The sequence below is a fragment of the Clavelina lepadiformis genome, chromosome 8 (assembly GCF_947623445.1).
Source record: "Clavelina lepadiformis chromosome 8, kaClaLepa1.1, whole genome shotgun sequence".
NCBI lineage: Eukaryota > Metazoa > Chordata > Ascidiacea > Aplousobranchia > Clavelinidae > Clavelina > Clavelina lepadiformis.
Genome location: NC_135247.1, coordinates 6,675,217 through 6,700,463, shown reverse-complemented (window position 1 = coordinate 6,700,463; position 25,247 = coordinate 6,675,217). Strand labels below are relative to the sequence as shown.

Below are 25,247 nucleotides of genomic sequence, written 5' to 3'. Positions count from 1 at the left end.
TTGTTTCTTCTACACGTGCACACCGATTTTGGGTTTTGCATAGCTTACAGGTTGCCTAGCCTTGTTGCATGGACGATCGAGTCACCATCCCGTTTTTTTTGGCTTAGATGTGCTAGGCTTCGTTCTTCTATTTGTAAGATAGTATATATGTTGGCTACCATGCATGTGTTGATTGCTCGAATTTTTTGTTTCTAAGTAAGTTGTGATTCGAGAACCTGTTTCTATGATTACTAGGCTACATTAAGTCGTTCAAAATCGACAAGTGATCATCAGTTCTTGCACAGACTCTTTCCATGTTACAGCCACCAATTTTTTTCGGGTGGCAAGTTTTTTTTCGATTGTCTATACTTAAAAATGGAAATTCTTGACCCACTTTGGGCGCACCAGTCTTTGAAAATTACTTACATTATTATTAAAACTTACATTCCACACTGGGAAGTAGGGTTTTATTGGAGTTAAAGTATATTTAGGTTAGGTTCAGGTTACTATGTCATAAACTAAAATTTAACTTAGGTCAACAAGAAACTGTGAAAAATAGCTTCAAACGTTTGATTTGTTCTGGTGAAATAGTGGCAGCCTATTTTTTATGCTTATTCCGCATTCATGGTTTTGCTTATGCCCACTCGCCGTTCCCTTCCACCTGTCTGCAAGAATTTACTACCTGGATCGATCATAATAATTCTAAAGCTACCAACTTTACGTAACAATGCATCACATTACTTGGTTATCTTGTATCACACTGTGTAGGCTATACTGGCTATAAAAAAACACTGGAAGCTTTTTAGCAAACTATCTTGCAAATCCTGCTAACACGGTCTGGAGTCCCCTGTTGCTATGGAGTATTTCGCTGTAGCAAAAACAAAACGAACAGAAATCTAACGACTTCTAAGATGACCACCTAATATTCTATTGTCATTGCGCGGGATCAGTAACAAAAATTAAAGATAGCCTTTTTATTGCACTGTGTGTAATTTTGATCGGTATGGTGTTCTTTATTCTTGGACTTATGAAAAAATGTTTAACTCGACGGAGATTTCTCATCGCTCGAGCCCAAGTTACCGAACTAGCCGTTGTGAAATTCCCACTGATACACATATTTTTTATTTCATTAACCGAATTTGGAACTGTTCATCAGAAACACAGATCATGACCAAGCGTAGATAATGCCTTGCCCAAGGGTTATTACGAAATGGGTAGTAACGCCACTTGATATCGAACGCAGGCCGCAATTGCAAATCTAAGGTGGCAGTACACTCTAACTATTCAATTCGAGTGCTACAGTAGAGTAGTGCAGTAGTGCTACTCAGCCGACAACAATACCTCCACAACCGTATAACTGAACTTCATCATAAAAGCTGAAAAAGATTCACCACAATAAAATAACGGCCGCTAAAAAACTCTTTTCCTCAAAATCACTAGTGTAAGATTTGTCAACCTTCCGTCGAAAACGATAAAATTATTTCACAAATAATTGTGAAAATATCCTTTGTCAAGTCGCGGGAAACGACCGAAGTACTGCACTAGCAAGTATAAGGCTAGCGATAAGTTTCAAAACAAAAAATCATTATTGTTTCATTAACGTTAGGCGGTGTCTATTTCACCGGCTGCCGGTTACCGAATTTGGAAAAAGCTACTACGGTAAACGGCTAGCCGGTTACGTAATTGGTATTTTCTTACTTCGATACAAAGCGGCTGGTGAAATAGCCTAAAGCCCTAAACACCAGTATGGAATGTAAGTTTTTTTGTTCACCGGACAGCTTAATTTTCGAAAACTGGTGTGTAGGCACTTTTTCCTCCACCACAATTATGGCAGAAAGTAAAATGAATGGTTGAAGTTGGTATATTTTTATCTTACAGCCTACCATAGATCATACATTACTCGATAATAATGTAATATAGGCTAGTATCTATATATGTTTATTATTTTTTATGAACATAATTTTTTATTTTTTTTTTGATAACAAAAATTTGACACAAGTTGCTTATTTGAAATAAAGCTCATTTAGTCTGGCACAAATGTCAAGTAAGTTTGATGCGCTTATTTTGCCGCTTTCAAGCTTTTTCTAGCTTTTAAAAGTTTTTCCTTGCACATGTCTGTAAATTTTTCTTTGATGCCGCTTTATTTTCTTCTCTGCCGAAAGTGTTATGTGTGTGTTGATCAAGATTCAGCAACAAGTCATTTTTCTTGGCCCCTTCGGCTCAATTGATAATGACATTTTTCAAGATCATTGTTTGTACAAATGGCCGTTCCGTGTACCAACCATGCAGCAGGGGACCAAATGTTGCTGTTGGTCCACGTTGTTTTCATATTATTGCTTCAGCGCTGGTGTGGTCACTATTTTCTTGTTCAAACCAAGATTCAATAAAAAAATTAAGTAGAAAACATAGCGTCATCAACTTTTTTACTAAATCGTATGTTCCACAATTGTGAAAATATGACCTTTGTAACCCAAGTTCTTGTACGTGTCTGAACACTGGTAGTGTGAAATGAAAAGAGCAACCCTGCAACTCCACATACAGTAGCTCTTTCCGAAAATCCTTTTACATCGCTGCCTCGAAGTCAAGCACAATACGACAAACTTATGGAAAGTGTGGTAACACTGCAGCCAGCTGCCTTATTATCTCTGCGTAGTTTGTGAATTGTCTTCGTCACATAAACGAAAAAAATCAAAGGAACTTGAGAAATTTCATCAGCTATTTTGGCAAAGGTGTGTATGGGAAAAAAAGCTGAATGAAAGGAGCTTTCACAACCTTGAAAGTGATGTCGACGTGCCATGTCATTTTCCAACAGCTTAAGTTAAGCAAAAATCGCAAACAACAAGTGTCAATGCCATGACACACAAAAGTCGCTTTTTAAGAAATCTTGTGGAAGGTGATGCATATTTAGACCTGACAACATATCAGGATCTTTCGGACGACTATGTTGACGTTGTTCATTGGCAGTTCTTGCCAACGTACATACTTGCAAGGCTGAACAAGTTCCATGTGTTGGAAGCTCTTCTCTGATTGTTTTTCAAACAATTACTCCCACCGATTTGAATGGAAATGCCAGTGCCTTTTTTCTTACAGTGGTAGAAATTGCCATTGCAGTTTTTGCCCCTACCTTCGATTGGTCATTTTGTTCTCTGGTTCTGTCGCGAAATGAACCGCCTTTTTAGATTATCGTGGCTGGACAAGTTCTTTGGGTGTGCCTCTGGAACATTCCCAAATGACCGACCTTTTTCTTTTTTCCTTTATTGTAAACTCAAATCCTCGATTATCGACTAGCTTAGGTTTTCCTCAGTGGGATCCCTCTTCGAAAATCTTATAGGAAACATTGAATGATATTTCTGATGTGCTGGTCATCAGAAATAGATGACTTTTTCGTCAAACTTGCATGTTGATATTCACCACTTACAGCATTAGTTAACCCATCAGAATCGAGCTCTGTCTGTAAACTTCTATTCCTGCTCTCAGGACAGCTGATGGTCACTTTAAGAGATGAATAATAGGGCTGATAGGAAGGAGAGTCTACATAACTCTGCAAAATGTAAAAATTTGTATAAAAACATAGTTGATGCAAGTGCATAATTTATTTGTAAGTACTCGTAAATTTTTATTCAAGTCAACGCCTTCATTTTCTTACATTTGTTGCTCGACAAAGATTACAGTTCCACGGTCCAAATGTAATTTTTTTTCTGACTAAATTTCGGTAAGTGGCATTTCTTTCACAGGTTCGATGTTGCCACTGGCTGCGCTTTTCACAGGCTAACACTTTTAGTCAAAGCTTAAGTCGGTTGATAAATGTGCAGGCCTAACCTACTTACAAACTGTGTTACCTAAGAAGTTCACTGGGGAATGATTGAATAGTTGCACACTTGGCTGGTCATTGCAAACCTGCATACTTAAGTTAGCATGTCTGCACACTCAAGATCTCGGCAAATCCTGTCATGGAATACAGATTGGACTGTACATTCAGAATACCTGTTATCATTCTTAAGGCTAAAAGTTTGCAGATTTTCCATACATTATAGTACTTTTAAAGTTCTTTTTACAGTCGTAACGGTGGTATTAAGTTAAGCGCTTTTAGGTTCAATAAAACCTGTTTTATGTTGGTTTGAGTCAGCAAGGTAAACATTTTCTCATATTTTGGTTGGTCTACTGCCAGACGGTACTCAGAAATGCACAAACCACAACGCAAACCATCTGTTGGTCCAAGAGAATCTTTACTAAGCCTTCCAAGTAGTGGCTTGAAAGGTCCTAGAACAACTCCACTTATTCGTTCTACCAAACGACCACCTTCATCAAGTTGTATGTATTTTAGGATGTTTCATTTTTTCACCATTTTGGAATTTAAAAAAGCTTGGGGTCTCCCTAGGCGGTATTTTGGGCACAATGAAAGAATCTCAACTTTTTTTTGATTTATGACGTCATTTTGAGGTTGCACCCCCTTGTTGAAGTTTCAGTGGAGGTGCATTGTTCTAATTTGGCGATATCTTGGTAACTGATTGAGCTAGGGCCATTATCAAGGTGTCAAAAGATGCAGAATGGCTGGTTTCCTATAACCACTCAATACATTTTAATTGCATTTTCGCTCTAGAAAAAAAGTTATTTGAGAAAAACCTAAGTTTTGACATATTTTGTATGTTGGGAACTACATTGTGATTTGCATACAAAATATGTCAAAACTTAGGTTTTTCTCAAATAACTTTTTTTCTAGAGCGAAAATGCAACTAAAATGTATTGAGTGGTTATAGGAAACCAGCCATTCTGCATCTTTTGACACGTTAATAATGGCCCTAGCTCAATCGGTTACCAAGATATCGCCAAATAAGAACAATGCACCTCCACTGAAACTTCAACAAGGGGGTGCAACCTCAAAATGACGTCATAAATCAAAAAGAAGTTTAGATTCTTTCATTGTGCCCAAAATACCGCCTAGGGAGACCCCAAGCTTTTTTAAATTCCAAAATGGTGAAAAAATGAAACATCCTAATGTATTTACTATGCTTTATCTTGATATTTCTTCATTTTGTTAATGTATGATTATGATATGAGCTTAATTTAAGCGTTCTAAAAGTTGTAGCATCTAATACAGTGGTTCTCAACCTTCTGATCTTGGCGGACCCCTTTTGGTGCTGTCAAAGCAGTTGGCGGACCCCTGAAGTTTAAGCAAACTAAGGGTTCTGAGACTGCACTTAAATGTTGCTTTGCTTAGTTTTACTTAATAGTCTTGGTGCACAACTGCGCTATTCATTCACAATAACATCAAACTATGCGGATATTTTTATTTATTTCAAAGCGTTATCTATACCTTGCTCACAACAAGCTGCTAGTTACAAGCTAAAACTGAGAAAGCGATTATGTGCAATCTCCAGCAACTTAAAATCACTGTATCCAGCTGTCTTCTCGTATAATCCGCAATCTAGTGCATCACAATAGGCCTTCCCTGCGGGTGATAAATCTCAATAAGCTTTCGTATTGTCCCATCACAATAGGCAATTAAGCAAATGTTCCAGCCTATTTCAAAAAGCAATGATAAACAGCAAAAAAATTTTAAAAACTCGTACTTTATGTTGCAAATTTCGAAGTTCTCAAGGACCCCCTGAAAACGTTTCGCGGACCCCTGGGGGTCCGCGGACCCCCGGTTGAGAACCACTGATCTAATATATAGGTCATGGTGGAAAGTGTGGCACAAACATATGTGAGACTCGTCATCTTGCATGCTAAATGCCACAAAGCAGTTGTTGGTGGTATGTTATGATATGATTAAACCTGGCGATGATACCGCATTGCTCGAGCCCCTGTTATCGAGCTAGCCTTTATATAGTATTGCCTGAAGTTAGAATTGTCTATCTGGTCTACTGAGCAGGAGCAAGTGTAGTTTATGCCAACGGCATTACAAAGGTATATCGCCACTGGGTATTGAACTAGGAATATAAGCTGCATTTACTGCATCGCCAGCACTCGAACCACTCGGCTACCAAGCGTGAACAAAGAAAACATGCAATCATACACAAGTTTTTTTATTTGCACGAGATTTCGGTAACATGGCAACCTACTAACATCAACACGAAAAAACTTTTGAGCCGAGTTTCAGCATAATTGTTCACTTGCTATCTGCTAAACATGTTTTGTGACGTTAAAGAGTGCAATTGTCATCTTTTTCATGACTGGTTGTTTGAAAGCGATCACCCGCTCTAACCTCGATCGTTTGGTGCGAGCGATTAATCCTTGAGCATGCTAGATGGGCAGATTTTACATCTTGCAAATGTTGATTATTGAATCTTCAGAAAACTTCATGATGAACACACTTTCTTTCATTTAGTTTTAAAGTTGTTGCCTATTTCTGGATTATGAGGTCTTTCGACTGTCCTGGAGTTTAAGTATATTTTTAAGGTTTACCTAGCTTATAAACCACCTAACGTTTTATTCTTGCGACGAAACTTGTGTCATGTACATTAATTATTATACAAGACAACTGTTTTCCACTGCTTAAATGTCATCCGCTTTTTTGCGTCGAACTTCATGTTTGTTAGCGATGCTAAAACGTTCCATGGAATATTAAATGCGTCTGAAACAATTCTGGCAAAACAAACACTCAAGACGTGTTTAATTTTACTACCGCATATTCTCGAGTATAGGTCGACCCCTACTTTTTCGTTGAAAATCGGAGATATTTTTATTCTCTCGTGTATAAGTCGACTAGCTTATGCCCTAGCTTGCCAGTACATGCGTAGCAATTGCATAACGGTAAACTTCAGCAGCACTTCTTTAAGACAAGTCTACAAAGAACTTGCGTGACGCAAGTTATATTCGTCTCATGCATGAAAGCGTCATGTGATATTCGTCTCGTGCAAGCGGCAGGCGTGTGAGTTGTTGTGACGTTATTTATATGAAATGGTCAGTAAACGCAATAAATTCATGGCAAAGTTTAAGCTAACCGTTGTTGAATTTGCCAAAAAACTAACCATTCTGCCGCTGCCCATGAGCTTAACACGTCAGGAAAAAACAGCGATAGCGATGTTATGACAGCAATAATGGTTAAGAAGAGTTTGATGGATTTTAAACTGACTTGTTATCGCAATGCATCTTCTGGCTTTATTTCGTATCGTTGGTTGCGTTTACCATTTGGTGTTTTTGTGGTTAAACTTTTTCTTTTATCAGAGAGCTTTCCGTTCTTTGTATGCGTCAGTCACCGTGCTGTCAGCTGGACTTTGAGATTTTACACTGGCTTGTCCCGTATATAGGTCGACCCCTGCTTTTTGAGGTGAAAATCTCGTCCTATACTCGAGTATATTCGGTAATCGATTTTCTTAAAGCCTCATGAAACTAAAGAGACAACAACTTTAGGTTGCAGGTGGTTGACATTAGGGCTGACAACATCGAGCAAAGTTTACAGTCAACAAATAAACCTTTGCACATGTATCTACCACCTGTCGATCAATTGTCGGCATTAAGCCAAAGTTGTGAGTCCATTAAATTGCACTGGCATACGTTGTACCATAATTAACCGAATGATTGTGTGGCAAAATACGACTTTTACCATCGCATATATTTACTTCGTTTTTAATGACCTGTTAATTTGGCACATTCGTGAATCATAGAGCTGCACGTCGACACTCCCAAAATTGGATATATTTCTACATGTTTGGATCACAAGCGTGTGGTCTTCCATTTCCGTTATGCATTGCATTATGTTTTTTTTACCAAATTCTTTAGCAATATGACATTGACATTGACCTTGACCTAATCACCTACTGACCTACCAACAGAGACATATTCCATCCATTACCCTTAGCCAGCCTACCACTGCGATCATAGCTAATACAAACCTCAGTCATTAAGCATGTTGTTTTTACATCGTGACGTCATAATAGGAGGCCAAATTTGCTATACAATTTTGCCAATAACTGCTTCACTACTACATATTATATTAAAAATCACCAGTAAGCTTGTTCTTGGACTTACCCCTCACTTGCGACTTTGGTTAACTGCTCACCATGGATGGTGGATACATGTGCAAAAGTTTATTAGTCTGTTGAAACTTTACTCGATGTTGTGAGTGCTAATGTCAACCGCCTGCGTATAACGCTGTCATCTCTTTAATCAGCATGGGATATCCTATCACTAATACTGGCATCAGATTTAAATTTTCTTTTGTTTGTAATCTTTTTCGCTACTAGTTCTCGCAAATAAACTGACAGTTAAAAAATAGATTAAAGATACTCATTTTAGAGTTTCTGGAAAGACTATACTCAACTACCACTTAGTGCCAAACACAATACTAAGAGACAAACTCAACAGAATATAACAACTTACTTGCAGGCAATAAATGGCAAATTTAATGCAGGCAATAAATTTGCACCTTACCAGACCACACTAATCCTAAACAGCCAGTCAGTATAAAGGGTACAAACAAGTAAAATGATTTTCTAACAATCAAGAGCACTATAGCTTTATTACGTTATAGGCACCCAGTTACTTGCCGTGATAATGTACTACTGTAGCCTTAGTTGTGTCAGACTGCTACATACTGGCAATTCGTTACAGTACTAGATTAAAATATGGTTGGGCCTTATTACAAATATTTAGTGAAACATTTATTCTTTGCTGAAATATTTGTTTATATTTCGTTATTTTTAAAAAGACAAGTGGGTCACTGAAAATCTGTGATGGGTCACTTCGGGACCCGCGGTTCAGTGGATCGCCATCCCTGTAGTAAGCCATGCTCTCCGAAAACCAGTTGTTCATGATTCTTTGAGTATATAAGTTAGGCTACTCTATATAATTTGTTTTCGTGTACTAAAAAATGAAGTTTGTGCTGTGGCGTGTTTAAGCATCTACTACAATCGATGTTTTTCAAGAAAACTGTGTCATTTCGTATGTTGTGCGGTTTTTGTTTGAATTGTGTAAACAAAGCTGTTGATTAAGCTGTCAAGGCATCAAACTTGCCTGATATACATAACAATTCTTTCAGGTTATTTATTTTAAAGCTTTTGTGTTTAAAATTAGATTTTACATGTAGATGTAGTGTTCATTTTTCTTATATAAGCCTATTTTTTGTTTCAGCCAAAACCAATCAAAGAGAGTCTTTTGTTGGTGCTATGACAGTCCACACTGTAAAAGACACAAGACCATTATCAGATAAATCTTTTATCCGCAAATCTGTTTCTGAATTAATTAATGTTAGTCTTTGTTTATGATGTTTTTTTTATCTGTCAGTAAACACCATAATTAATAAATGACAAGTCTGTTGATTAATGTATAATTATATATATTGATCGAAATAATACCATTTATAGCCTGATAAGTTGAAAGTTACATACAATGACTTGTTACAGCTCCTGACTAGTTTGAATTACCAAAGTGTAATCAATGCCAAAATTTTCAACCCTCCATCAAACAAAGAATACCAGAAGGTTTTTGAATTCCTTGCAATGAAGATTTTGGGAACATATCGAATTCTTGGTAAACCTGAGGAGGAAATGTTGAGGATCTTAAAAGATTTGGGGTGTGTTGTGAAACAAGGGTTTGACTTTAGTACAATATAGTAATTATGCTTTGATTACGGTAGATTGATTTATCGTGGTAAATTATTGTAATTTAATTAATGATCTTGGATTGATTTATATACTGTAAGCTGCAGGAAACTTTGTTTAACGTTTCAGATATTAACTTTCTTTTGTTTAAATCAGTGGTTCCCAAAGTGGGCACCAACGCCCCCGTTGGGGGCGTTGGCGCCTCTCAAGGGGGCGCTAATAATAAAGTGAGCAGTAACAAGAACAGTGCCAAAGTAAACATTTGCGCTGTTTGTATAATAGTTTTATGCTTCAATTTACTTATTTTACTTTCCTGTGTTCGGTTTTATAGTCTGAGAATTTTTGGTTAATCCTAAAATAAAATACATTTATTGGTCTCACTATTCTTATTGTTATGTTAATAGACGAATTCCAACAGTATTGCGTCATAATAATCTTGCGTTTTTTCTCAAGTTGCATATGCCAAAGGGTATTTAAGCCACGAGGAAGCTAGTGTGATTGTGAATAGCAATATTCTTAGATTTTAGTTAGTGAGCCGGTACCGAGGTATAGTTATTTTATTCAGTCATTAGAGTGCTAAATAATGAGTTCAGTCTAACGAAAATGCAGGCAATACAGTTCAAGTTATCTCCAGTATGGATTAATTCCAGCCCCAAATTCCGAATCACAGCCAATGTGTTTGCTGTGCTCTAAAGTGTTTTCTAATGAAGCGATCAAACCGTCCAGACTTTCCGAGCATTTAACGAAAATTCACCCAGATAAAGTAGCCAAGATTGCAACATTTTTTTAAGTGGTCCGGGACAATTTCAAAAAACGGAAAACTGTTGGCACGATGTTTTCAAACCTTTCCCATACAAGTAATGATGGATAATGTGCGTCTTACAATTTGTCTTTGATGCTTGCAAGAAAAGGCAAGCCGCATACGATCGGCGAAGAATTGATCTTGCCATCAGTGAAGGAAGTTTTGGACACCGTTTTGCATCACAAAGCCTCTTCTACAGTTATTAAATCTATTCCTCTAAGTAACAATACTGTTCAGAGACGGGTGGATGAGATGGCTACCGATAAAGAAGATAGCTTATGCAGCATCATCAGGAATACAGAATTCAGTTTACAGCTGGATGAGTCAACTTTGCCAGGAAATGAGTCTCTATTACTTGGGTATGTTCGTTTTGTGAATGATGGAGTTTTACATGAAGAGTTGGCAATAGCTCTCATTGAAGACTATCATCAAGGCAGTAAATAAGATTAAAGCTCATGGACTTAACACACGCTTGTTTAAGCAATTGTGTAAAGAGAACAACGAGGCCCTTGAGCGCTTACTTCTACACACGGGAGTAAGATGGCTCTCCAAGAGAAGCTGCCTTGCACGATTTTACACACTGATAGATACTGTTGTGGAATTCTTGGAAAGCTGTCACCCTGGCCTTGCCAAAGACATTATTGCTATGAAATGATATCACATACTTGTCAGATATATTTTCCAAATTTAATGAATTGAACCTATTCCTTCAGGGTAACGAGGTAAATCTAATCAAGGTAAAATCAGCACTGGGTGGATTCAAAAATAAGCTTGCGTTGTATGGGCGAAATTTAGCTAGACGCAATTCTTCCAGTTTTCCAGCTTGCAACAACTTGCTATCAGCGACAAAGGTATTTCTAATGTTGATGTTGAGACATACAGCAAGTATATTCAGGAATTGCATGAAGACATGGAAGTTCCGTTTCAGGATGTAATACAATTGGAGATTCCTGACTGGATAATCGACCCATTCATTGATATTTCCGAGCAAGGGATTCTTGCAAAATGATTTTGAACTCAAACCAAAATTCCGTATCTCGTATCAATCATTTTGGCTGCAACGCGAAATTAAAGTGAAATATCCTCACGTGTGGGACCAGGTAAAAACTTTTTTAATTGCATTTCCCAGCTCATACTTATTAGAGCGTACGTACGTTCAGTGCCGTCACAATGCTTCTGGACAACAGAAGAAACCGCCTGGACATAGTGAGACGAGGAGATTTATGAGTGTTATGTAACAAAAAGCTTTGTTTGACTTGAATGGTGGATGATGTAATAATCCCTGCTATCTAGTTTTGATGGCTGGAGCTAGGCTTGTAAACGTTCATTTTATTTGCTTATCGATGTAGTTAAAGAAAAGCGATTACACAGTTCGAAAGAGGAATGTCCTGCCGTGTCAGAAATGTTTTAGTTGTCAAAATTGACCCATCGTACGTCGAGTAATTGTAAAAATTTCAGGCTAATTTTAGTGCTGGTTTTGCAAGCATGCGTGTGCTTTTTCCTTGCTTCTCGAATGGATAGTAAATTTGTTGTTACTTTTTTGTTAAATGGGCGTTTGATAGTCAGTAATTTGTCCAGGGGGGCATTATTGGAAAAAGTTTGGGAAACACTGGTTTAAATATACCTTTTCTGTATATGGCAGCCAGATAATAGAGCGATCAGATAAAGTTGTAGTTGCGAAGATATGGACCTGTTACTTATTGCATGAAAACATTGGGTATCGTTATCATTGCTGTATTTGCAATATTGAGTGTGAACTGACTGTTGGGGAGATGGACTCTTTCCTCTGTCTTTACTTTCTGGTCCTTAGTGTCCTGTTTTGCAACAGTAAAAATGACTAAATTTGTAAAGTCAATGGAGTGTAAAGTAGAACACTGGTCAACACAATTTTTCGTGCTTGAGATGTTTCATCGATTTTGGGGTGCTGAATCCGATAAGTTAAAAAACTCTTGCCTTGATCACTGCAACTACCACTGTTGACATCTCTACATTACCTTTCATGTGGTTCTTCATTGTTTGATTTTTAAAGGTTTGGCAGTGATGTCAAGACAGGACTAGGAATGCCTTCAGAGTGCAATACTGGTCACCTCACTGATGCCAAGCCAGGATACTCCCCATTTTTCTTGCTATGATTAAAACCTGTTAACATGACTATGCGATAATAAAAGTTATCATGGTGATTTTGAAGTTCTCTTCACACCATGTGGTTATCCCAAACTTCAAGCTTTTTTTTCCATTTTTCCACAACCTCTGCGCCTCTACACAGGTTTTGCATACCTTGTGGGCAGCTCGATGTATGCAAAACCTTGATGACCAAGGTTTACCATTGAAGTGTGAAAGAAAACTGGCTTGACAAATTCTGTGATGTTTTCACTTTGCTTTTCCGTGGTATGTTTACTACAGGTGTAACAAAATGAGTCAGGATTCTTGCTGGTATTACAATATGGCAGACGAAGATTCATAAACTGACTTGGCTAAGCACAAGTTATTAATTCCTTGTCAAGCACTTCACCTACTGTATTTCTGCCACTGATAACTGTATAATCCGCAACTTAAGACTTTGGAATGGAGAGTTTATCAACCTTTCTTTGGAATATCATGCCGTAAAATTTTTTGTGTCTGTTGTTATAATGATTTCTAGGTGATAAAATACCATAAAGTGTATAGTTTTCTTATTAAAATGAGGTTTATACTGTTTCAGAAGTAATTTTATACTAACTCTCTCACAATATTGTTAATTTATTAAACTCCATAAGGTGCCTGTGCATGCGGTTAACACGTATTAGATGAAAAAATATTAAAACATCAATATCTCAAAAAGTAAAGCCAACTTGGTAAAACCAATGCCATTTTTGGATTCAGTGCCCTAAAAATAACCTAAAACCGTTGAAAAATTTCCGGCACTGGAAAAAAAATTTTTTGTTGGGCAGTGTAATCCATGTTGTGACTTGCTACTTGATACGTCCAATGTTTTGGCATTGGACTATCATCTATCTTCATGTTTAAACTGTAAAATTTTCACATGTAGTTTCAACTGCAATGCTCACAACAGTCAATGTGTTTTGCAGATACCCTTATAACATTTCAAAGAGTACACTTAATAATGTTGGGGCGATGAGTGCTTGGCCCCATGCACTTGGTGCACTCATTTGGCTGGAAGACTTAGTAAAGGTAAACAGTATTACAAGTTATTCTTTGTCTAAGCATCATTCCATAGTAAATTTAGAAAATTGTAGGATTGGTTTATAGTCCATGTTGATATGTTTCCAGATTTGCTTCAAATTTTGTATAGAGATTAGTAGCTGGCTGTTGCTTTTAATTCTATGAATGCAGCAATCATGGTGTGTTAACAAAATTAACGTATTTTGGATGTTGACAATATAAATATAGACAAGTCAAACTATTTCTATGTTTAACTGATGAAGTGTGTTGAAAAATATGTTGTAGTAGAAATACATGCTGAGATAGGTTTGGACCAGACATGTCAGTGAGATAAGATAAGGCTGTAGGTACAATATGAGCTTGATTTAGATTAGTTTTTTTGTTAAATGAACCAAACTAGATTTTGCTTCCCTAATCGTTGTGGCAGAATTTTAGTAACAATATAAAATATTTTATTATAAAAATACTATAAAATTTTTTGAGAATGTCTTCAGAATGAAACGAATTGTCTGCTAAGACTGCTGCAAATATGTACAATACTATAAGTATTGTGGCTAGTTTTATTTATGCTTTACATTACAAGTCACTCCAAACATTATGCACCAAAGTATAATAATATTGTTTTGAATAAATCTCTTTCTTTTGTGCATCTGCAAAGCATTGTAGAATAAACTTCAAATGCCTAATTAATTATATTGAAGTTAGCATTTTACCAAAAAGATAAATTTTTAAGGTCATGAGTCATGATAACTTAATTTTTTTAATTAATGCCCGCAAGAATAGATGACTAGCATTTTCTGCAAACTAAAGCATTCAAAAAGCAAAATTTGCTGACCATTGTAATGTATCCAATAAAAGTTTTCAAAACAACATGTCCCAGTAGTTGTTCATATGGAGAATTCTTAATTTCCAGTTTTTCATTTCTGACTAAGTTATTAAAATAATTTGAAGCAAGTCTGAGATGGAACATGTTGTGAACAAAATTTTAATCAAGGTTGGAAAAACCAATGAACGAATACAGTGAGACCTCGTTAATCCGGACCACTTCGTTTCGTCAAAAAATGTCGGTTTAGCGGGGTATCCGGATTATTGGAAAGTAAAAAATCAATCAATCTTGCAAATGCAGTACCGTGTTCAAAACGCAGTATGCACCTTACTCCAATTCTAAGTACCGAGTTTCTGGCTGGACAGCAACTAAAATAAAATTATATTTTTTGTATGATCCGACCCAGTGTCGAACCCCATAACCACCGTATTAAAGACGAATGCTCTAAGCCAGAAGTGACGAACATGCGGCCGCAAATTGATTTTACAACCGCTCTTGCATTGCGAAGCATTCCGGCGGGACCAGCAGTCTTGAACTTTCTTTGACCTGTTTCTAATCTTTGCGCAATGCGATATCAAAAGCTGATAGCACGATTGAGTTGCAGCAGTATGTCTTCAATAGATTGCCGCACTCAACCGATGTACTGTACGTATTTTTTTGCGACCGCGGAAGCGTTGTTTGTTACTGTTGATGAACAATTTATTTTTTCGTTAAATTTTTAATTAAATTAAATTTTTTTACAAAGCGCAATGCTGTACAGTACTGTACTTTTGAATCAATAAAGACCGCAACGTTATTATGCGTAGATAATCGGCTATTGTTTCGTCAACTAACTACATACTGCATTAGGACAATCGTGAATCATTTTCGTTTAACTGCAAATAATCCGGTTTATCGGATTTTATTGCTATTGATTTAGCACATTTGTTCCAAAACTTTTGTGTCGGAGTTGGACAGCGGGGTTTCCGGATTAAAGGGGTAAAATGCATAGGAAGAAATCCGTTCCCGGCAGTTTTGTGTCGGATAGCGGGGATTCCGGTTCATCGGGGTCCGGATTAACGAGGTCTCACTGTACTAGCATGTTTAGTGCTATGGCATGGAAATGGACAAATTATGATTTTCATTCCATGTAAACTTATTGTATTGTTTTTATAGTATACACTAGATGTGGATGAACCCATGTTGGATACATTTGAACTTGTTCCAATCAAGCAGGTGAGTAAATGTTACTAGTTGTAAAAGCAAAGTTTTTATGTTTTATTTCTTTAAAATATAAAAACAGAATATAAGATGGCACTATATAGGGTTAACTTGTATTTCTAATTCTTCTACATGAACTTTCGCAAGCATTTAAGCTTGCTTCATCAGGTGTATACTAAGAGATGGCAAGAATTATTTCAAATTTGCTTGGGTAAGGTCTGCTTAGAAACAACAAACGCAATAGCGATGCTATATCTACATGCAACCAAGAAATCATAAAGTCCTTAACGATGTAACACAGCATGAATAGAATGCTTATAAAATTTACTGTTGCAAAATTTAACCACTTAGTAAATTGAAGAAAAACGGGAATAAAGTCATGGTAAGCTTACTGCATTAAAATCAAAAAATAAATATGTTTTTATAAAGTCCCACAAAACATGTTAAGGCCGTCGTTAATGCAATTAAAGAAGTGAATGGTGTGTTGTTCCTCAATTCTGTGGTCAAGGCGGTTGTTAGAAATTGATTTTTAAACACAGTATGATGATGAGTAAGTAAGTCTTTGATATTGTGATCCGGTGAGTTGAAATGTTCAGCTGCGGGTTTGTGGTTATGTTCATGACTGATACCGTTGATCCTGTTTCTTCCACGTTAACTGCCTTGGGGCAGCGTTGACAGCAGATAGCGTAGATGACTGTTAGTGCTGTTGCGTTGAAATCTTGCACTGATAAAATGCGTAAAGCCATTAAGGCCGACTACTCAGTTAGTTGTGTATATGTAAGGACACAGTTGACATCTAGTGTTTAGCCAGGGAAATGCTCCCACTTCTTCATATGTGCCGGGTAATTTGCTCGATGTCAGGAGATTTCTAAGGATGGGAGATTGTTGATAAGTAATTAGAGGTACAGTAGGTTAGGACAAATAGCATTTAGTGTAGGATCTACTTCAAGGATGCCTTGTAGATCTTAAGCTATGTGTTTTATGGGTCTCAATTGTGGAGAGAAAGCCATAGCGAGTGGAGTCCTATATGAATCTTGAGGCTTACATCTGTACTGTATTCTAGGAGCTTATAACGCGGTTTCTTTTTGGCTTTTTTCATTTGATCTTCCATGAGATTGTTTTGATAGTCTAGCTTCACAAATTCCCTGTGTAATTCCATAGTTGGTGGTCTTGGTCTGAAATAGAAGAGCAAACGCTGCGATAACTTAATGTTTCCATCTTAATGCTCTAAATGCTTATTTTTCTAGTGATTAAATTTTCTTTTGCATTTTATTTCAATTCACTTCAGTTTTATGTTATGTTTTCAGTTGAAGCATACGTTCTTAAGCCAAGCATATGTGGAATTCATGAAAGGCATAGATGGTCCATATGATGAATTGGTGGAAAATTTAAAACAAAATCTTGGTTTGTTGTTGGCTTGAAGTGTGGGGCAAGTAAACTATAGGAGAGTTGTTTGCTAGACAACTGGGCAAAATGTTTCTATTAACATTTAAAAAAGCTTTTACTATTTGTTCCATATAGTAGGCTAAGCGTAGAAATCACGTTGAGAATGAAATGCAATAAAAACATTGAAAAAGGACTAAACGCTAAAATCTTTTACTAGTATAACTTAGGTATACCTAAATATTATACTGATATATGGAAAATCTTTTACTAGTATAACTTAGGTATACCTAAATATTATACTGATATATGGAAAATCTTTTACTAGTATAACTTAGGTATACCTAAATATTATACTGATATATGGAACTGGCATAATCAGTACATCAACCACTTGAATATTTATAATGTTACTATTTTCCGAACAAAGCAATAACTGGCATTTCGGAAACATTTACTGTGTTGTCTATTTTCAGAGAAAAGTGAAATTTAGTTTGTTGTTACAATTTATGTGATACTTCTGCACGAATTAAAAAGTATTCATGTTTTTGGGATAAGAGCGGCACTGCGGGAAGCGAATGGCATTAAAGTAAAACTAATATTTCTAATAGTTTTAGAGTTCGGTAGTGATTTGGTAAAGATAATTGTTTGGTAAAAGAATGAGCGGAGTTGTTCTAGAAATCTAGGTCATTTTAAGCCACTACCAGGATGACTTTGTATAGATTCTCTTTGACCAACAGATGGTTTGCATTGTAGTTTGTGCATTTCTGAGTTGTGCAGGCTAGCCAATATACGGAAAAATCCTACGTTGCTGATTTAAGCGAAAATGAAACAAGTTTTACTTAATAGTTTTACCAAACTTTATATCATTGATGGAGAATTTTAGCCTAGTGATCTGGTAGACTAATAATATGGGCAAAATGTGAAAACATGTGAAGTGCTTCCAGAAGTTGAGTGTATAGATTATATATATATATATATATATATATAGCCCACACCAACACCGAGTTTCAAAGATTATTTTGTTGTAACTCCTCCCTATTCAGCTTTTCATATTGCTTTGCCAGTGTACACTTAAACCCCAAAAATTGAGATGAAAAACATAGGTTTTGTGATCTGTCATTGCAACAATATAATTATTGTAAATGATAATTGTTATAATTGTTGCGATTAAGTCGACCATAACTATGGCTTTAGCCTTTACATGTCAAACGTTTTTTCACAACTCTTATTCCTGAGGTGTGAGTCAAAGAGCTCTTTTTCTGATTTTTCACAATTATTTATGATTGCTAATTTTTCGGCGTCAAACGAGTTTTTTATACTGTGCAGAGCTGTTGAGAAAGATATACTTGTTCAGCTAACGAAACTAGACCAAAAGCTTTTCTTTAATATAGATATATGTTCATTAAGAAATCCATTGCTAAGTCAACAAAGTATTCTTAGCAGGAGGTTGCTTAGCCAACTTTTGGTGAAATAAGTGGCTATAATCTTACACATTCTCATATTATATGATTATTCAGAATGGCTTATATTTACTTTTCTCTGCAATACAATTGAGGCAATACGGTATCCTGAGATTTTTTCTCAACATTCATTAACAAATTTTTGAATAATGGCATTGATAAGCAAACAAATTCGAGTAACAAATAATATTTTTAAGTGGTAATTTTATTATGTAAGCTACAACTCTCAGTCGCATAGTTGTTTTTGGAATGGTGACTGTTAATGATGTCATGACGTTACAATGATGAAACAAAAATGTGACCTGTCCCGGTATTCATTGAAAACATGTGGCCCATTATGTGCAAAGGATAGGACCGGCCTAGCCTACAGCTCATCTTACATCCATTCTTGATTCAAGCGCCAGCCGTCACACTGTTAATTTTACATTCTGAAGGCATAATCGTCGCCACCTCAATCGCCAGTGTTGGGATGCATTTTCTGCAGTAATTGCTTAACTACTAAATACATTATTGAAAAATTCTTTGTCCAGTATATTTACTGACAACTCTTCTTTGGTTTAAGTTTGACTTGTCATATTACTTGCACTTCACTAAGCTTACAGTACATTAATTATATCAGTATGAAGTACCATTGTCTATTTCTGTAACTAAGAATGAATGAAACTAAATGTCACATCTTCAATTGCTTGCAAAGTTGTATTGTAGTATCAAAGTATTTATTGTAACTGAATGAGTTCACAATTGACATCAGGTAAACCTGCAAGCATGTTTTCAGTATATTGTATATGTATTCAGAGGAGTTAAACAAAGATGCCAACGAGGAATTTGGAAACGCCCAAGCTTTTAATAAGCGCTTATTGGAAGACTATAAAACAAAAGTTAACGAAAAGGTAATGGTTGAAAGAAAAAGCTGCTTGTAAAACGTTTTATCTTATGCTCATTGCCAAACCTGTTTTTAACAAAGGTTATGTGTAATGTATATTTGCTTGCAGGAAGAAAATAGTCATGTTGCAGATGGAATTGCTACTACTCAAAATAACACAAAGAAAATCAAGCAGTATCTTTTAGAATGTGATAACTATGCCCAAGCGTTAAAGGTAAAAGCTTACATAATGTGTTTTCAATGGAATTTCACTTTAATTATGTCGATGTTGTGTCACTACTCGTAAAATGTCTGGTTAAGATTGCATTTTTTCAGACAATTAGTTCAGCCTCAAAGCTGTGGTGCAACTGGTGCACAAGCCATAGTCAAGGGATTTTGCAAAATCGAACAAATTTTTCAGTCTGCCATAATTATTTCCAATCTATTTTGAAGTAACATTTCAAATAAACCTTTTACATAGAAAGAAACCATTATCAATGCTGAATATCACAAAAAAGAGCGCAAGTTCTTTTATTGTTTGTCATTGGGAATGCGTTTTCATATCAATAACAGAATAATTTCGTCACTGAAAAAAGTTTAAAATGACATGAGCATTTATTTGATAGGAATAACTTATCATATATCTTTTCCGTTGTTGGACTCAATATGCTATTGGTCGTATTCCATTTGATGACAATCATCACTCATTAATCTTATTCCAGTATGAATGAATTTGTGCCGTTGATGGAATTACCATGGCGCTATAAATATTTAGTAAACTTTGGTGTTCATTTAGTTCTAGAAATAGATAAGCACATCAAAAATAAGTTACCAAATTATTGTCATAAATTTTCAAACAGTTAATGTGTTATGGATCGCAAACACAACTGCAGTTTAGTACAACATTTGTAAACCTTCCAGTATTGTTTTCATACTGTGTCTAAAAGAGACATCAGTATCTTTGTTGCACTTGACAAAAATTTTGGGTTAAGAATTAAAGCTGGAAAATAGTAATGGGTGTCAACTCGCTGAATCTGTACTTTTATGTAAGGTCAGTCACGTTCACTTGCTGTGCGTCCAAATATTTCGTTAGGGGTGATTGTTTTGTCCACTTGCCGTCCAGATACGTAGTAATGCAGTTATTGTCCACATGAAAAAGCTTTAATCCATTTTTATGCAAAAGAGCAAGAGCGGCCTGTAGATCTTGTGATTTTTGGTATATACATGTCACATGTTGTTTTGTTACTATTTTAGGCAAAAGACGGAGAGGTAAAAAATTCCATTCATGAGGAGGAGAAAGAAATTGCTGCTGCCAGAGAAGCACTTACGCAATTGAAAACTGCAATCGCCCAACAAGTAGACTATTTGTTACTAGAACTTTTCCAAATTATAGCTGCCATCTCGTTTGAGTGGCAAGAGTTTTGTAGAGATTCTGCTAGTGCCGAAACATTTTGTAATCACTGAATTAACTGATGAAAAGATTTTGAAAATAGTTTTAGTGGCTTACGAATTATCGCCAAAATATGTTCTGTGTCGAACGAAAGATTTGCATTGATAGTAAGTCTATTACATTTCTGCAAGCAATGCCTCCATACCACAAAACAAGATATTTGCTTATTGACGTCACAATATCGGCTGAACGTGTCATGGCGATCTTCAATGTTGCGACGCTGTTGGCGTTAACTACCTAACCTGTAATTTTTTTTACAAATCATTTCGCAAGTTTATTAATCTAATTATGCTCTTTTATATGACATAAACTTATCTTTGCACCACCCCTGCATTAATTAATCAGGATGCAACATATTTTGCCAATATATAGTAAGTTTTGGGCAGAAATGTTCATAATCTTGTGTTTAACTGAAGCGTTGTTTAGTGTCCGTTAACTACAGCATAAATATGCAGGAACTTGGTCCAGCTGACCTTCGAAATCTTTTAATTGAAAAGAAACAGTTAAAAGAAGCTTTCAACGCTGCAAATGAAAGAGTTGAACAAAGTCGAAAAGAAAAGTGGAATATTGAGATTAAGTTTAGTAATCTTATTTCACAGGTACTTTTAAGTAGACATTCACATCCAATGGAAGTATATTTTGTAGATATTGTGATTATACCAAGGTTGCGGCCTTTAAAAAAAATTTCTTTCTCCTACCAGTTAGACGAACAAGTAAATGATTTTAATGGAAAGTTTATGAAACTGGTTGACTCTTTGCCACACATTCAAAAGTCAATTCCTGAGCAAACTTTACCTGAACACAGATATCTTGCTATGGGCCATACTGGCTTGGAAGAAAACAAGACTGCACTAATAACTAAAATTCAGGTAACTAAGCTTTTTTACTTAAAACCTCATCTAGGTTAAGTGAGATTGTCTATTGTTCATTTAGCCATTCTTGAAAAATCTGAATAGTGATCTTTTAGCGTCGGTCGGAACTTTGGACAATGCAAAGAACAATCTTTCTAAACGATCTGCCCAGGTATATAGTGCACAGTATCTCCGATTTCAGTTATGTCTAATTTACGTTTTACTTAATATTTAATTCTGTTCAATATTTTGTTATTATTCAGCTAACCATGCAATGTTTGTTAGGATGAAGAAATATCAACAGATTTAAAATCAAAGAAAGGTACTTTGCAAAAACAATTTGATAAATTACTCCACGATGTACAAACTGAGGTAACTAATGCATTTACTATAACTTGTTAACTTGAAAGTATAGTAATTAACAGAACTAGTGCACATGTATTCATAGTAGACCTACCATATACAGTATATGTAAACGATTCTAAATTTTTTTGGGTGCCACTCTTGACCATGGTATGATAGTTAAATTTTGGACTTGTAGTTGCGTCATACGTAGTTCTTAATGATGTTATTATTTAAAAAATAAACAAATAATGTACATGAACAAATGATCCAATTCATTTTGGTTGTTCATTTGTTACAGTCAGCAGCACAGGTTTTCAACTTGGAAGCTTACATGAGCATTTTTTTATACACAAGTTGACTAACTGATATGAACTTCATTGTTCAAATTTTAAAGAACAAAAGTTGTAGGGTCTAACATGAATTCCTTGTGACATCTTTAAAAAATTTAAAGATATGCTCTTGAAATCTTATTACTTTGTAACATTTCATTATGTGAGGGAGTTTGTTTCAATTAGAAGTTTGATAATTAATAATTGATTTATTTTACAAAGAAAAGATTCAAAAGGTTACAAATCGATCAGAAAGTTCTTCTACTTCTTCTACACAATTATAGAATTTGCCTTTACCTTACCTCTTAACCGCTATGGAGCTATATGCCTATTGCCTTCATATTTATAATTAGGGTTTTTATTATATCATGTTTTTCTTATTAAAGATGCTAGACTTCAACAGACAGCAACAAGAGATAAAAGACAAAACTGAAGAATGCGCAACTACAGTTGAACAGCTAAAAGCCGCAGAGACAGAGTCTGTGGAAGATTTAGAAGAACAATTTAAACAATCTGAGACGAAGTTTGTAAAAATAAAGTTTCACTTTACTACTATTAGTAAAGTAGCTTGTTTTATTTTAAGTCTTGAATAGCCGATCGAATATATTGTGTAATTATTGCTAAATAAGAATTAAAACAAAAAAGCAAATGAGGTTTTTCTTCAAAATAGTGTATTAAACTAGTTTGTGAAAGAAAATTAATTGTAGTAAGCAAACTTCTTACCTGCATAACGCAAACCGCCACTTGTTATCCCATATTAGGGTTCAAAAGTTCAAGGATTTCTGCCAGAAACAAAAAATTGAAGCTGAAGATTATTTGGCTAAATTAGCTGCCAAAGCTAAACAGTTTCAAGATCATCATGCTCAGCTGCTGTCACGGTTGAACACAAAAACAAAGGAAGTAGAAAAGGCAAGTAACTGGTTCAATTGGTTGCAAACGTTTTTAATAGTATTAGCATGACAAATTTTTTAATCAGCGATGTTGCTGCTAAAGTGCCTTTTAATATAGTTTTCTGTGGCCATTAACTCGTGAGCAGCGTATTTTCGGAACCATGTGTTTTTTTTAACATACACAGCACATGTCTAAAAAAGTTTCTGATAATGCACCATATACTTAATATAACAGGCATTGATACTGTATTTCGAAAGCCGAGAAGTTGAAGTAAAGTGCATTAAGTGGGGTAAATTTAGAAAACTTGGACGTATTTAAACGGGTGTGATTGACATGGCCAAAGAGACTCAGTGTAAATGTATCGCTGCATGAATCATACGGTATAAATCCGCCATTTGTTAAAGTGCATAGTTACAATGCATTTTAAGCTAAATTTTAACCTGGAGAACGCAAAGACACAGACCACAGCCAAGGCGGTTTTTATAAGTATGTATATCGCGTTGTCACAACATACCTTTATTGCAATTGACCAAACAAATGGTATGAGAATGACCGTCTGTTGTGATGCGTTTGTCGATATTCTGTTTTTTTCATAGTGACTTGTGGAGCGCAAACGCGAATTGATATAGGCTTAATTAGAAGATTTTGTTGGAACACTGTAAATGTCGCAATTAATTTACCGAACCTGTCTTTTAATTTACCAAACATTCAACATGACAAGGGGCCTAAAGCTGGTCTTACTTCCAACCACAGGGAAAGAAATCGTTGAATTAGAAAAATACTTAAGCTACTTAAGTATTCTCGTTACAGCACTCGTTTTTCTTACAGAAGGAGTATGATTTATTTAAGAATTTACTTATGTATTTGAACTTTATTATCCTGTTAGTAATAGAAATGCCCCCGCTGCCTCTGGTTGTATCATCCCAAATTTTCGAAACCCGTTAATGAATTTTTATCAAGCGCTGCTAGCTAGCAAAACCTACAAAAAAGGTTGCTGATAAAACATATAGCAACGGCCTTGGCGGAAGTCATAAATACTCACCGCAAAAACGCTGTGAAACAAACTCACGCAATAATTCCGGGTGTAATTTCATTTCAACTTCAAATAATTTCGGGTTATACTAGAAAAATTTCCCGACTTGTGCTGTGTTTCATTAAAAGAGAAAAAATCGGTACAGTTTAATTTTACTGTACTTCTTTTATATGCAATTGCTACAACTCATAATCAATCTGCCTGGTGTAGGATTTTCTGGACAGAATTAAAGATATTGAAAACCGCGCAAAACAAATCGAGGATGGAGTCAAGATTGATTTGAAACAATAACAACGAAGAGAGAGGCCGGACAATCCCGATTCTTTACCTTGAGAAACTTACTGACAATATTTTTAGGTCACGAGTCATTTTATGTATTGCTTTTTCTTTGTAAAAATTACAACTGCCATTAACGTTCCTGTATGAATAGTATTTTGCTATATTGATATTGGCTTTTCTATTGCGATATTACAGATGCAATAGATATTTATAATATATAGCCTGAGTCGTCATCAAACTCGATTCGCAAGTCAAGTCATTTACTGTGAAAAACCGGATTACTGCTTCCACGACAGAGATTGTGGTAAAAAAATACAGTAAAAACCGGGTGTGTTTATTATTATCAACATGGCGGCTAGAATGAGGTGCAATTAAGCTTGTTGCTTGCCAACAAGAATGACTCAACTCCAAACAAGAGCACGACGCAAATTATTTTGCATTAAATACGAAGCCTACACTAGCTTACCGTCGGTGTAATTGTACTGGTTGATGTAGATTAGAGTTATCATATTTAATAATGCGCAATCCGTGACAAATTTACCTCAGTTGTATTGATTAACTTTAGAATATTACCAAAGTACATTGCCGCCATTGCTTTTTTGTGATAAACACGAAACAATACAAAAACAGCAAAGAAACGTTGCACTGCAATACACGAATGCAAGTTTTCTTATAAACAGCAACATTTATGAAAACGAAAATTAGCACAGAATTTTTACAAAATACGCTCCAAGGTAATTAAAAGTAATGACCGTAGCCTATAGTAGTTTAAAAACTATACTCTACTCCAGGGATGTCCAACCTTTTATTATAGTGGGCCGCAGAACCTATTAAATTTCAAGAAAAATGG

The 25,247-nt window shown here is 35.7% G+C and overlaps 1 protein-coding gene across 2 annotated transcripts; it reads left to right on the top strand.

Moving 5' to 3' along the window:
* The first annotated feature begins 3,980 nt into the window (after positions 1–3,980).
* Positions 3,981–24,726, top strand: LOC143468324 (kinetochore protein NDC80 homolog). Of its 2 annotated transcripts, XM_076965464.1 has the most exons (16): positions 3,987–4,290; positions 9,052–9,167; positions 9,324–9,493; positions 13,392–13,494; positions 15,467–15,526; positions 16,819–16,915; positions 19,153–19,247; positions 19,350–19,454; positions 20,474–20,575; positions 21,125–21,268; positions 21,371–21,538; positions 21,603–21,692; positions 21,806–21,892; positions 22,581–22,717; positions 22,956–23,103; positions 24,329–24,726. In XM_076965464.1, exons 1-16 carry the CDS (start codon positions 4,161–4,163, stop codon positions 24,407–24,409), a joined length of 1,833 nt encoding a protein of 610 aa, XP_076821579.1. In that variant the 5' UTR covers positions 3,987–4,160; the 3' UTR covers positions 24,410–24,726. The 2 variants fall into 2 exon arrangements, 1 of the variants encoding a protein (XP_076821579.1); XR_013118989.1 differs by lacking the exon at positions 24,329–24,726 and having other exon boundaries at positions 3,981–4,290; positions 21,806–21,842; positions 22,956–23,098.
* Positions 24,727–25,247: the final 521 nt, after the last annotated feature.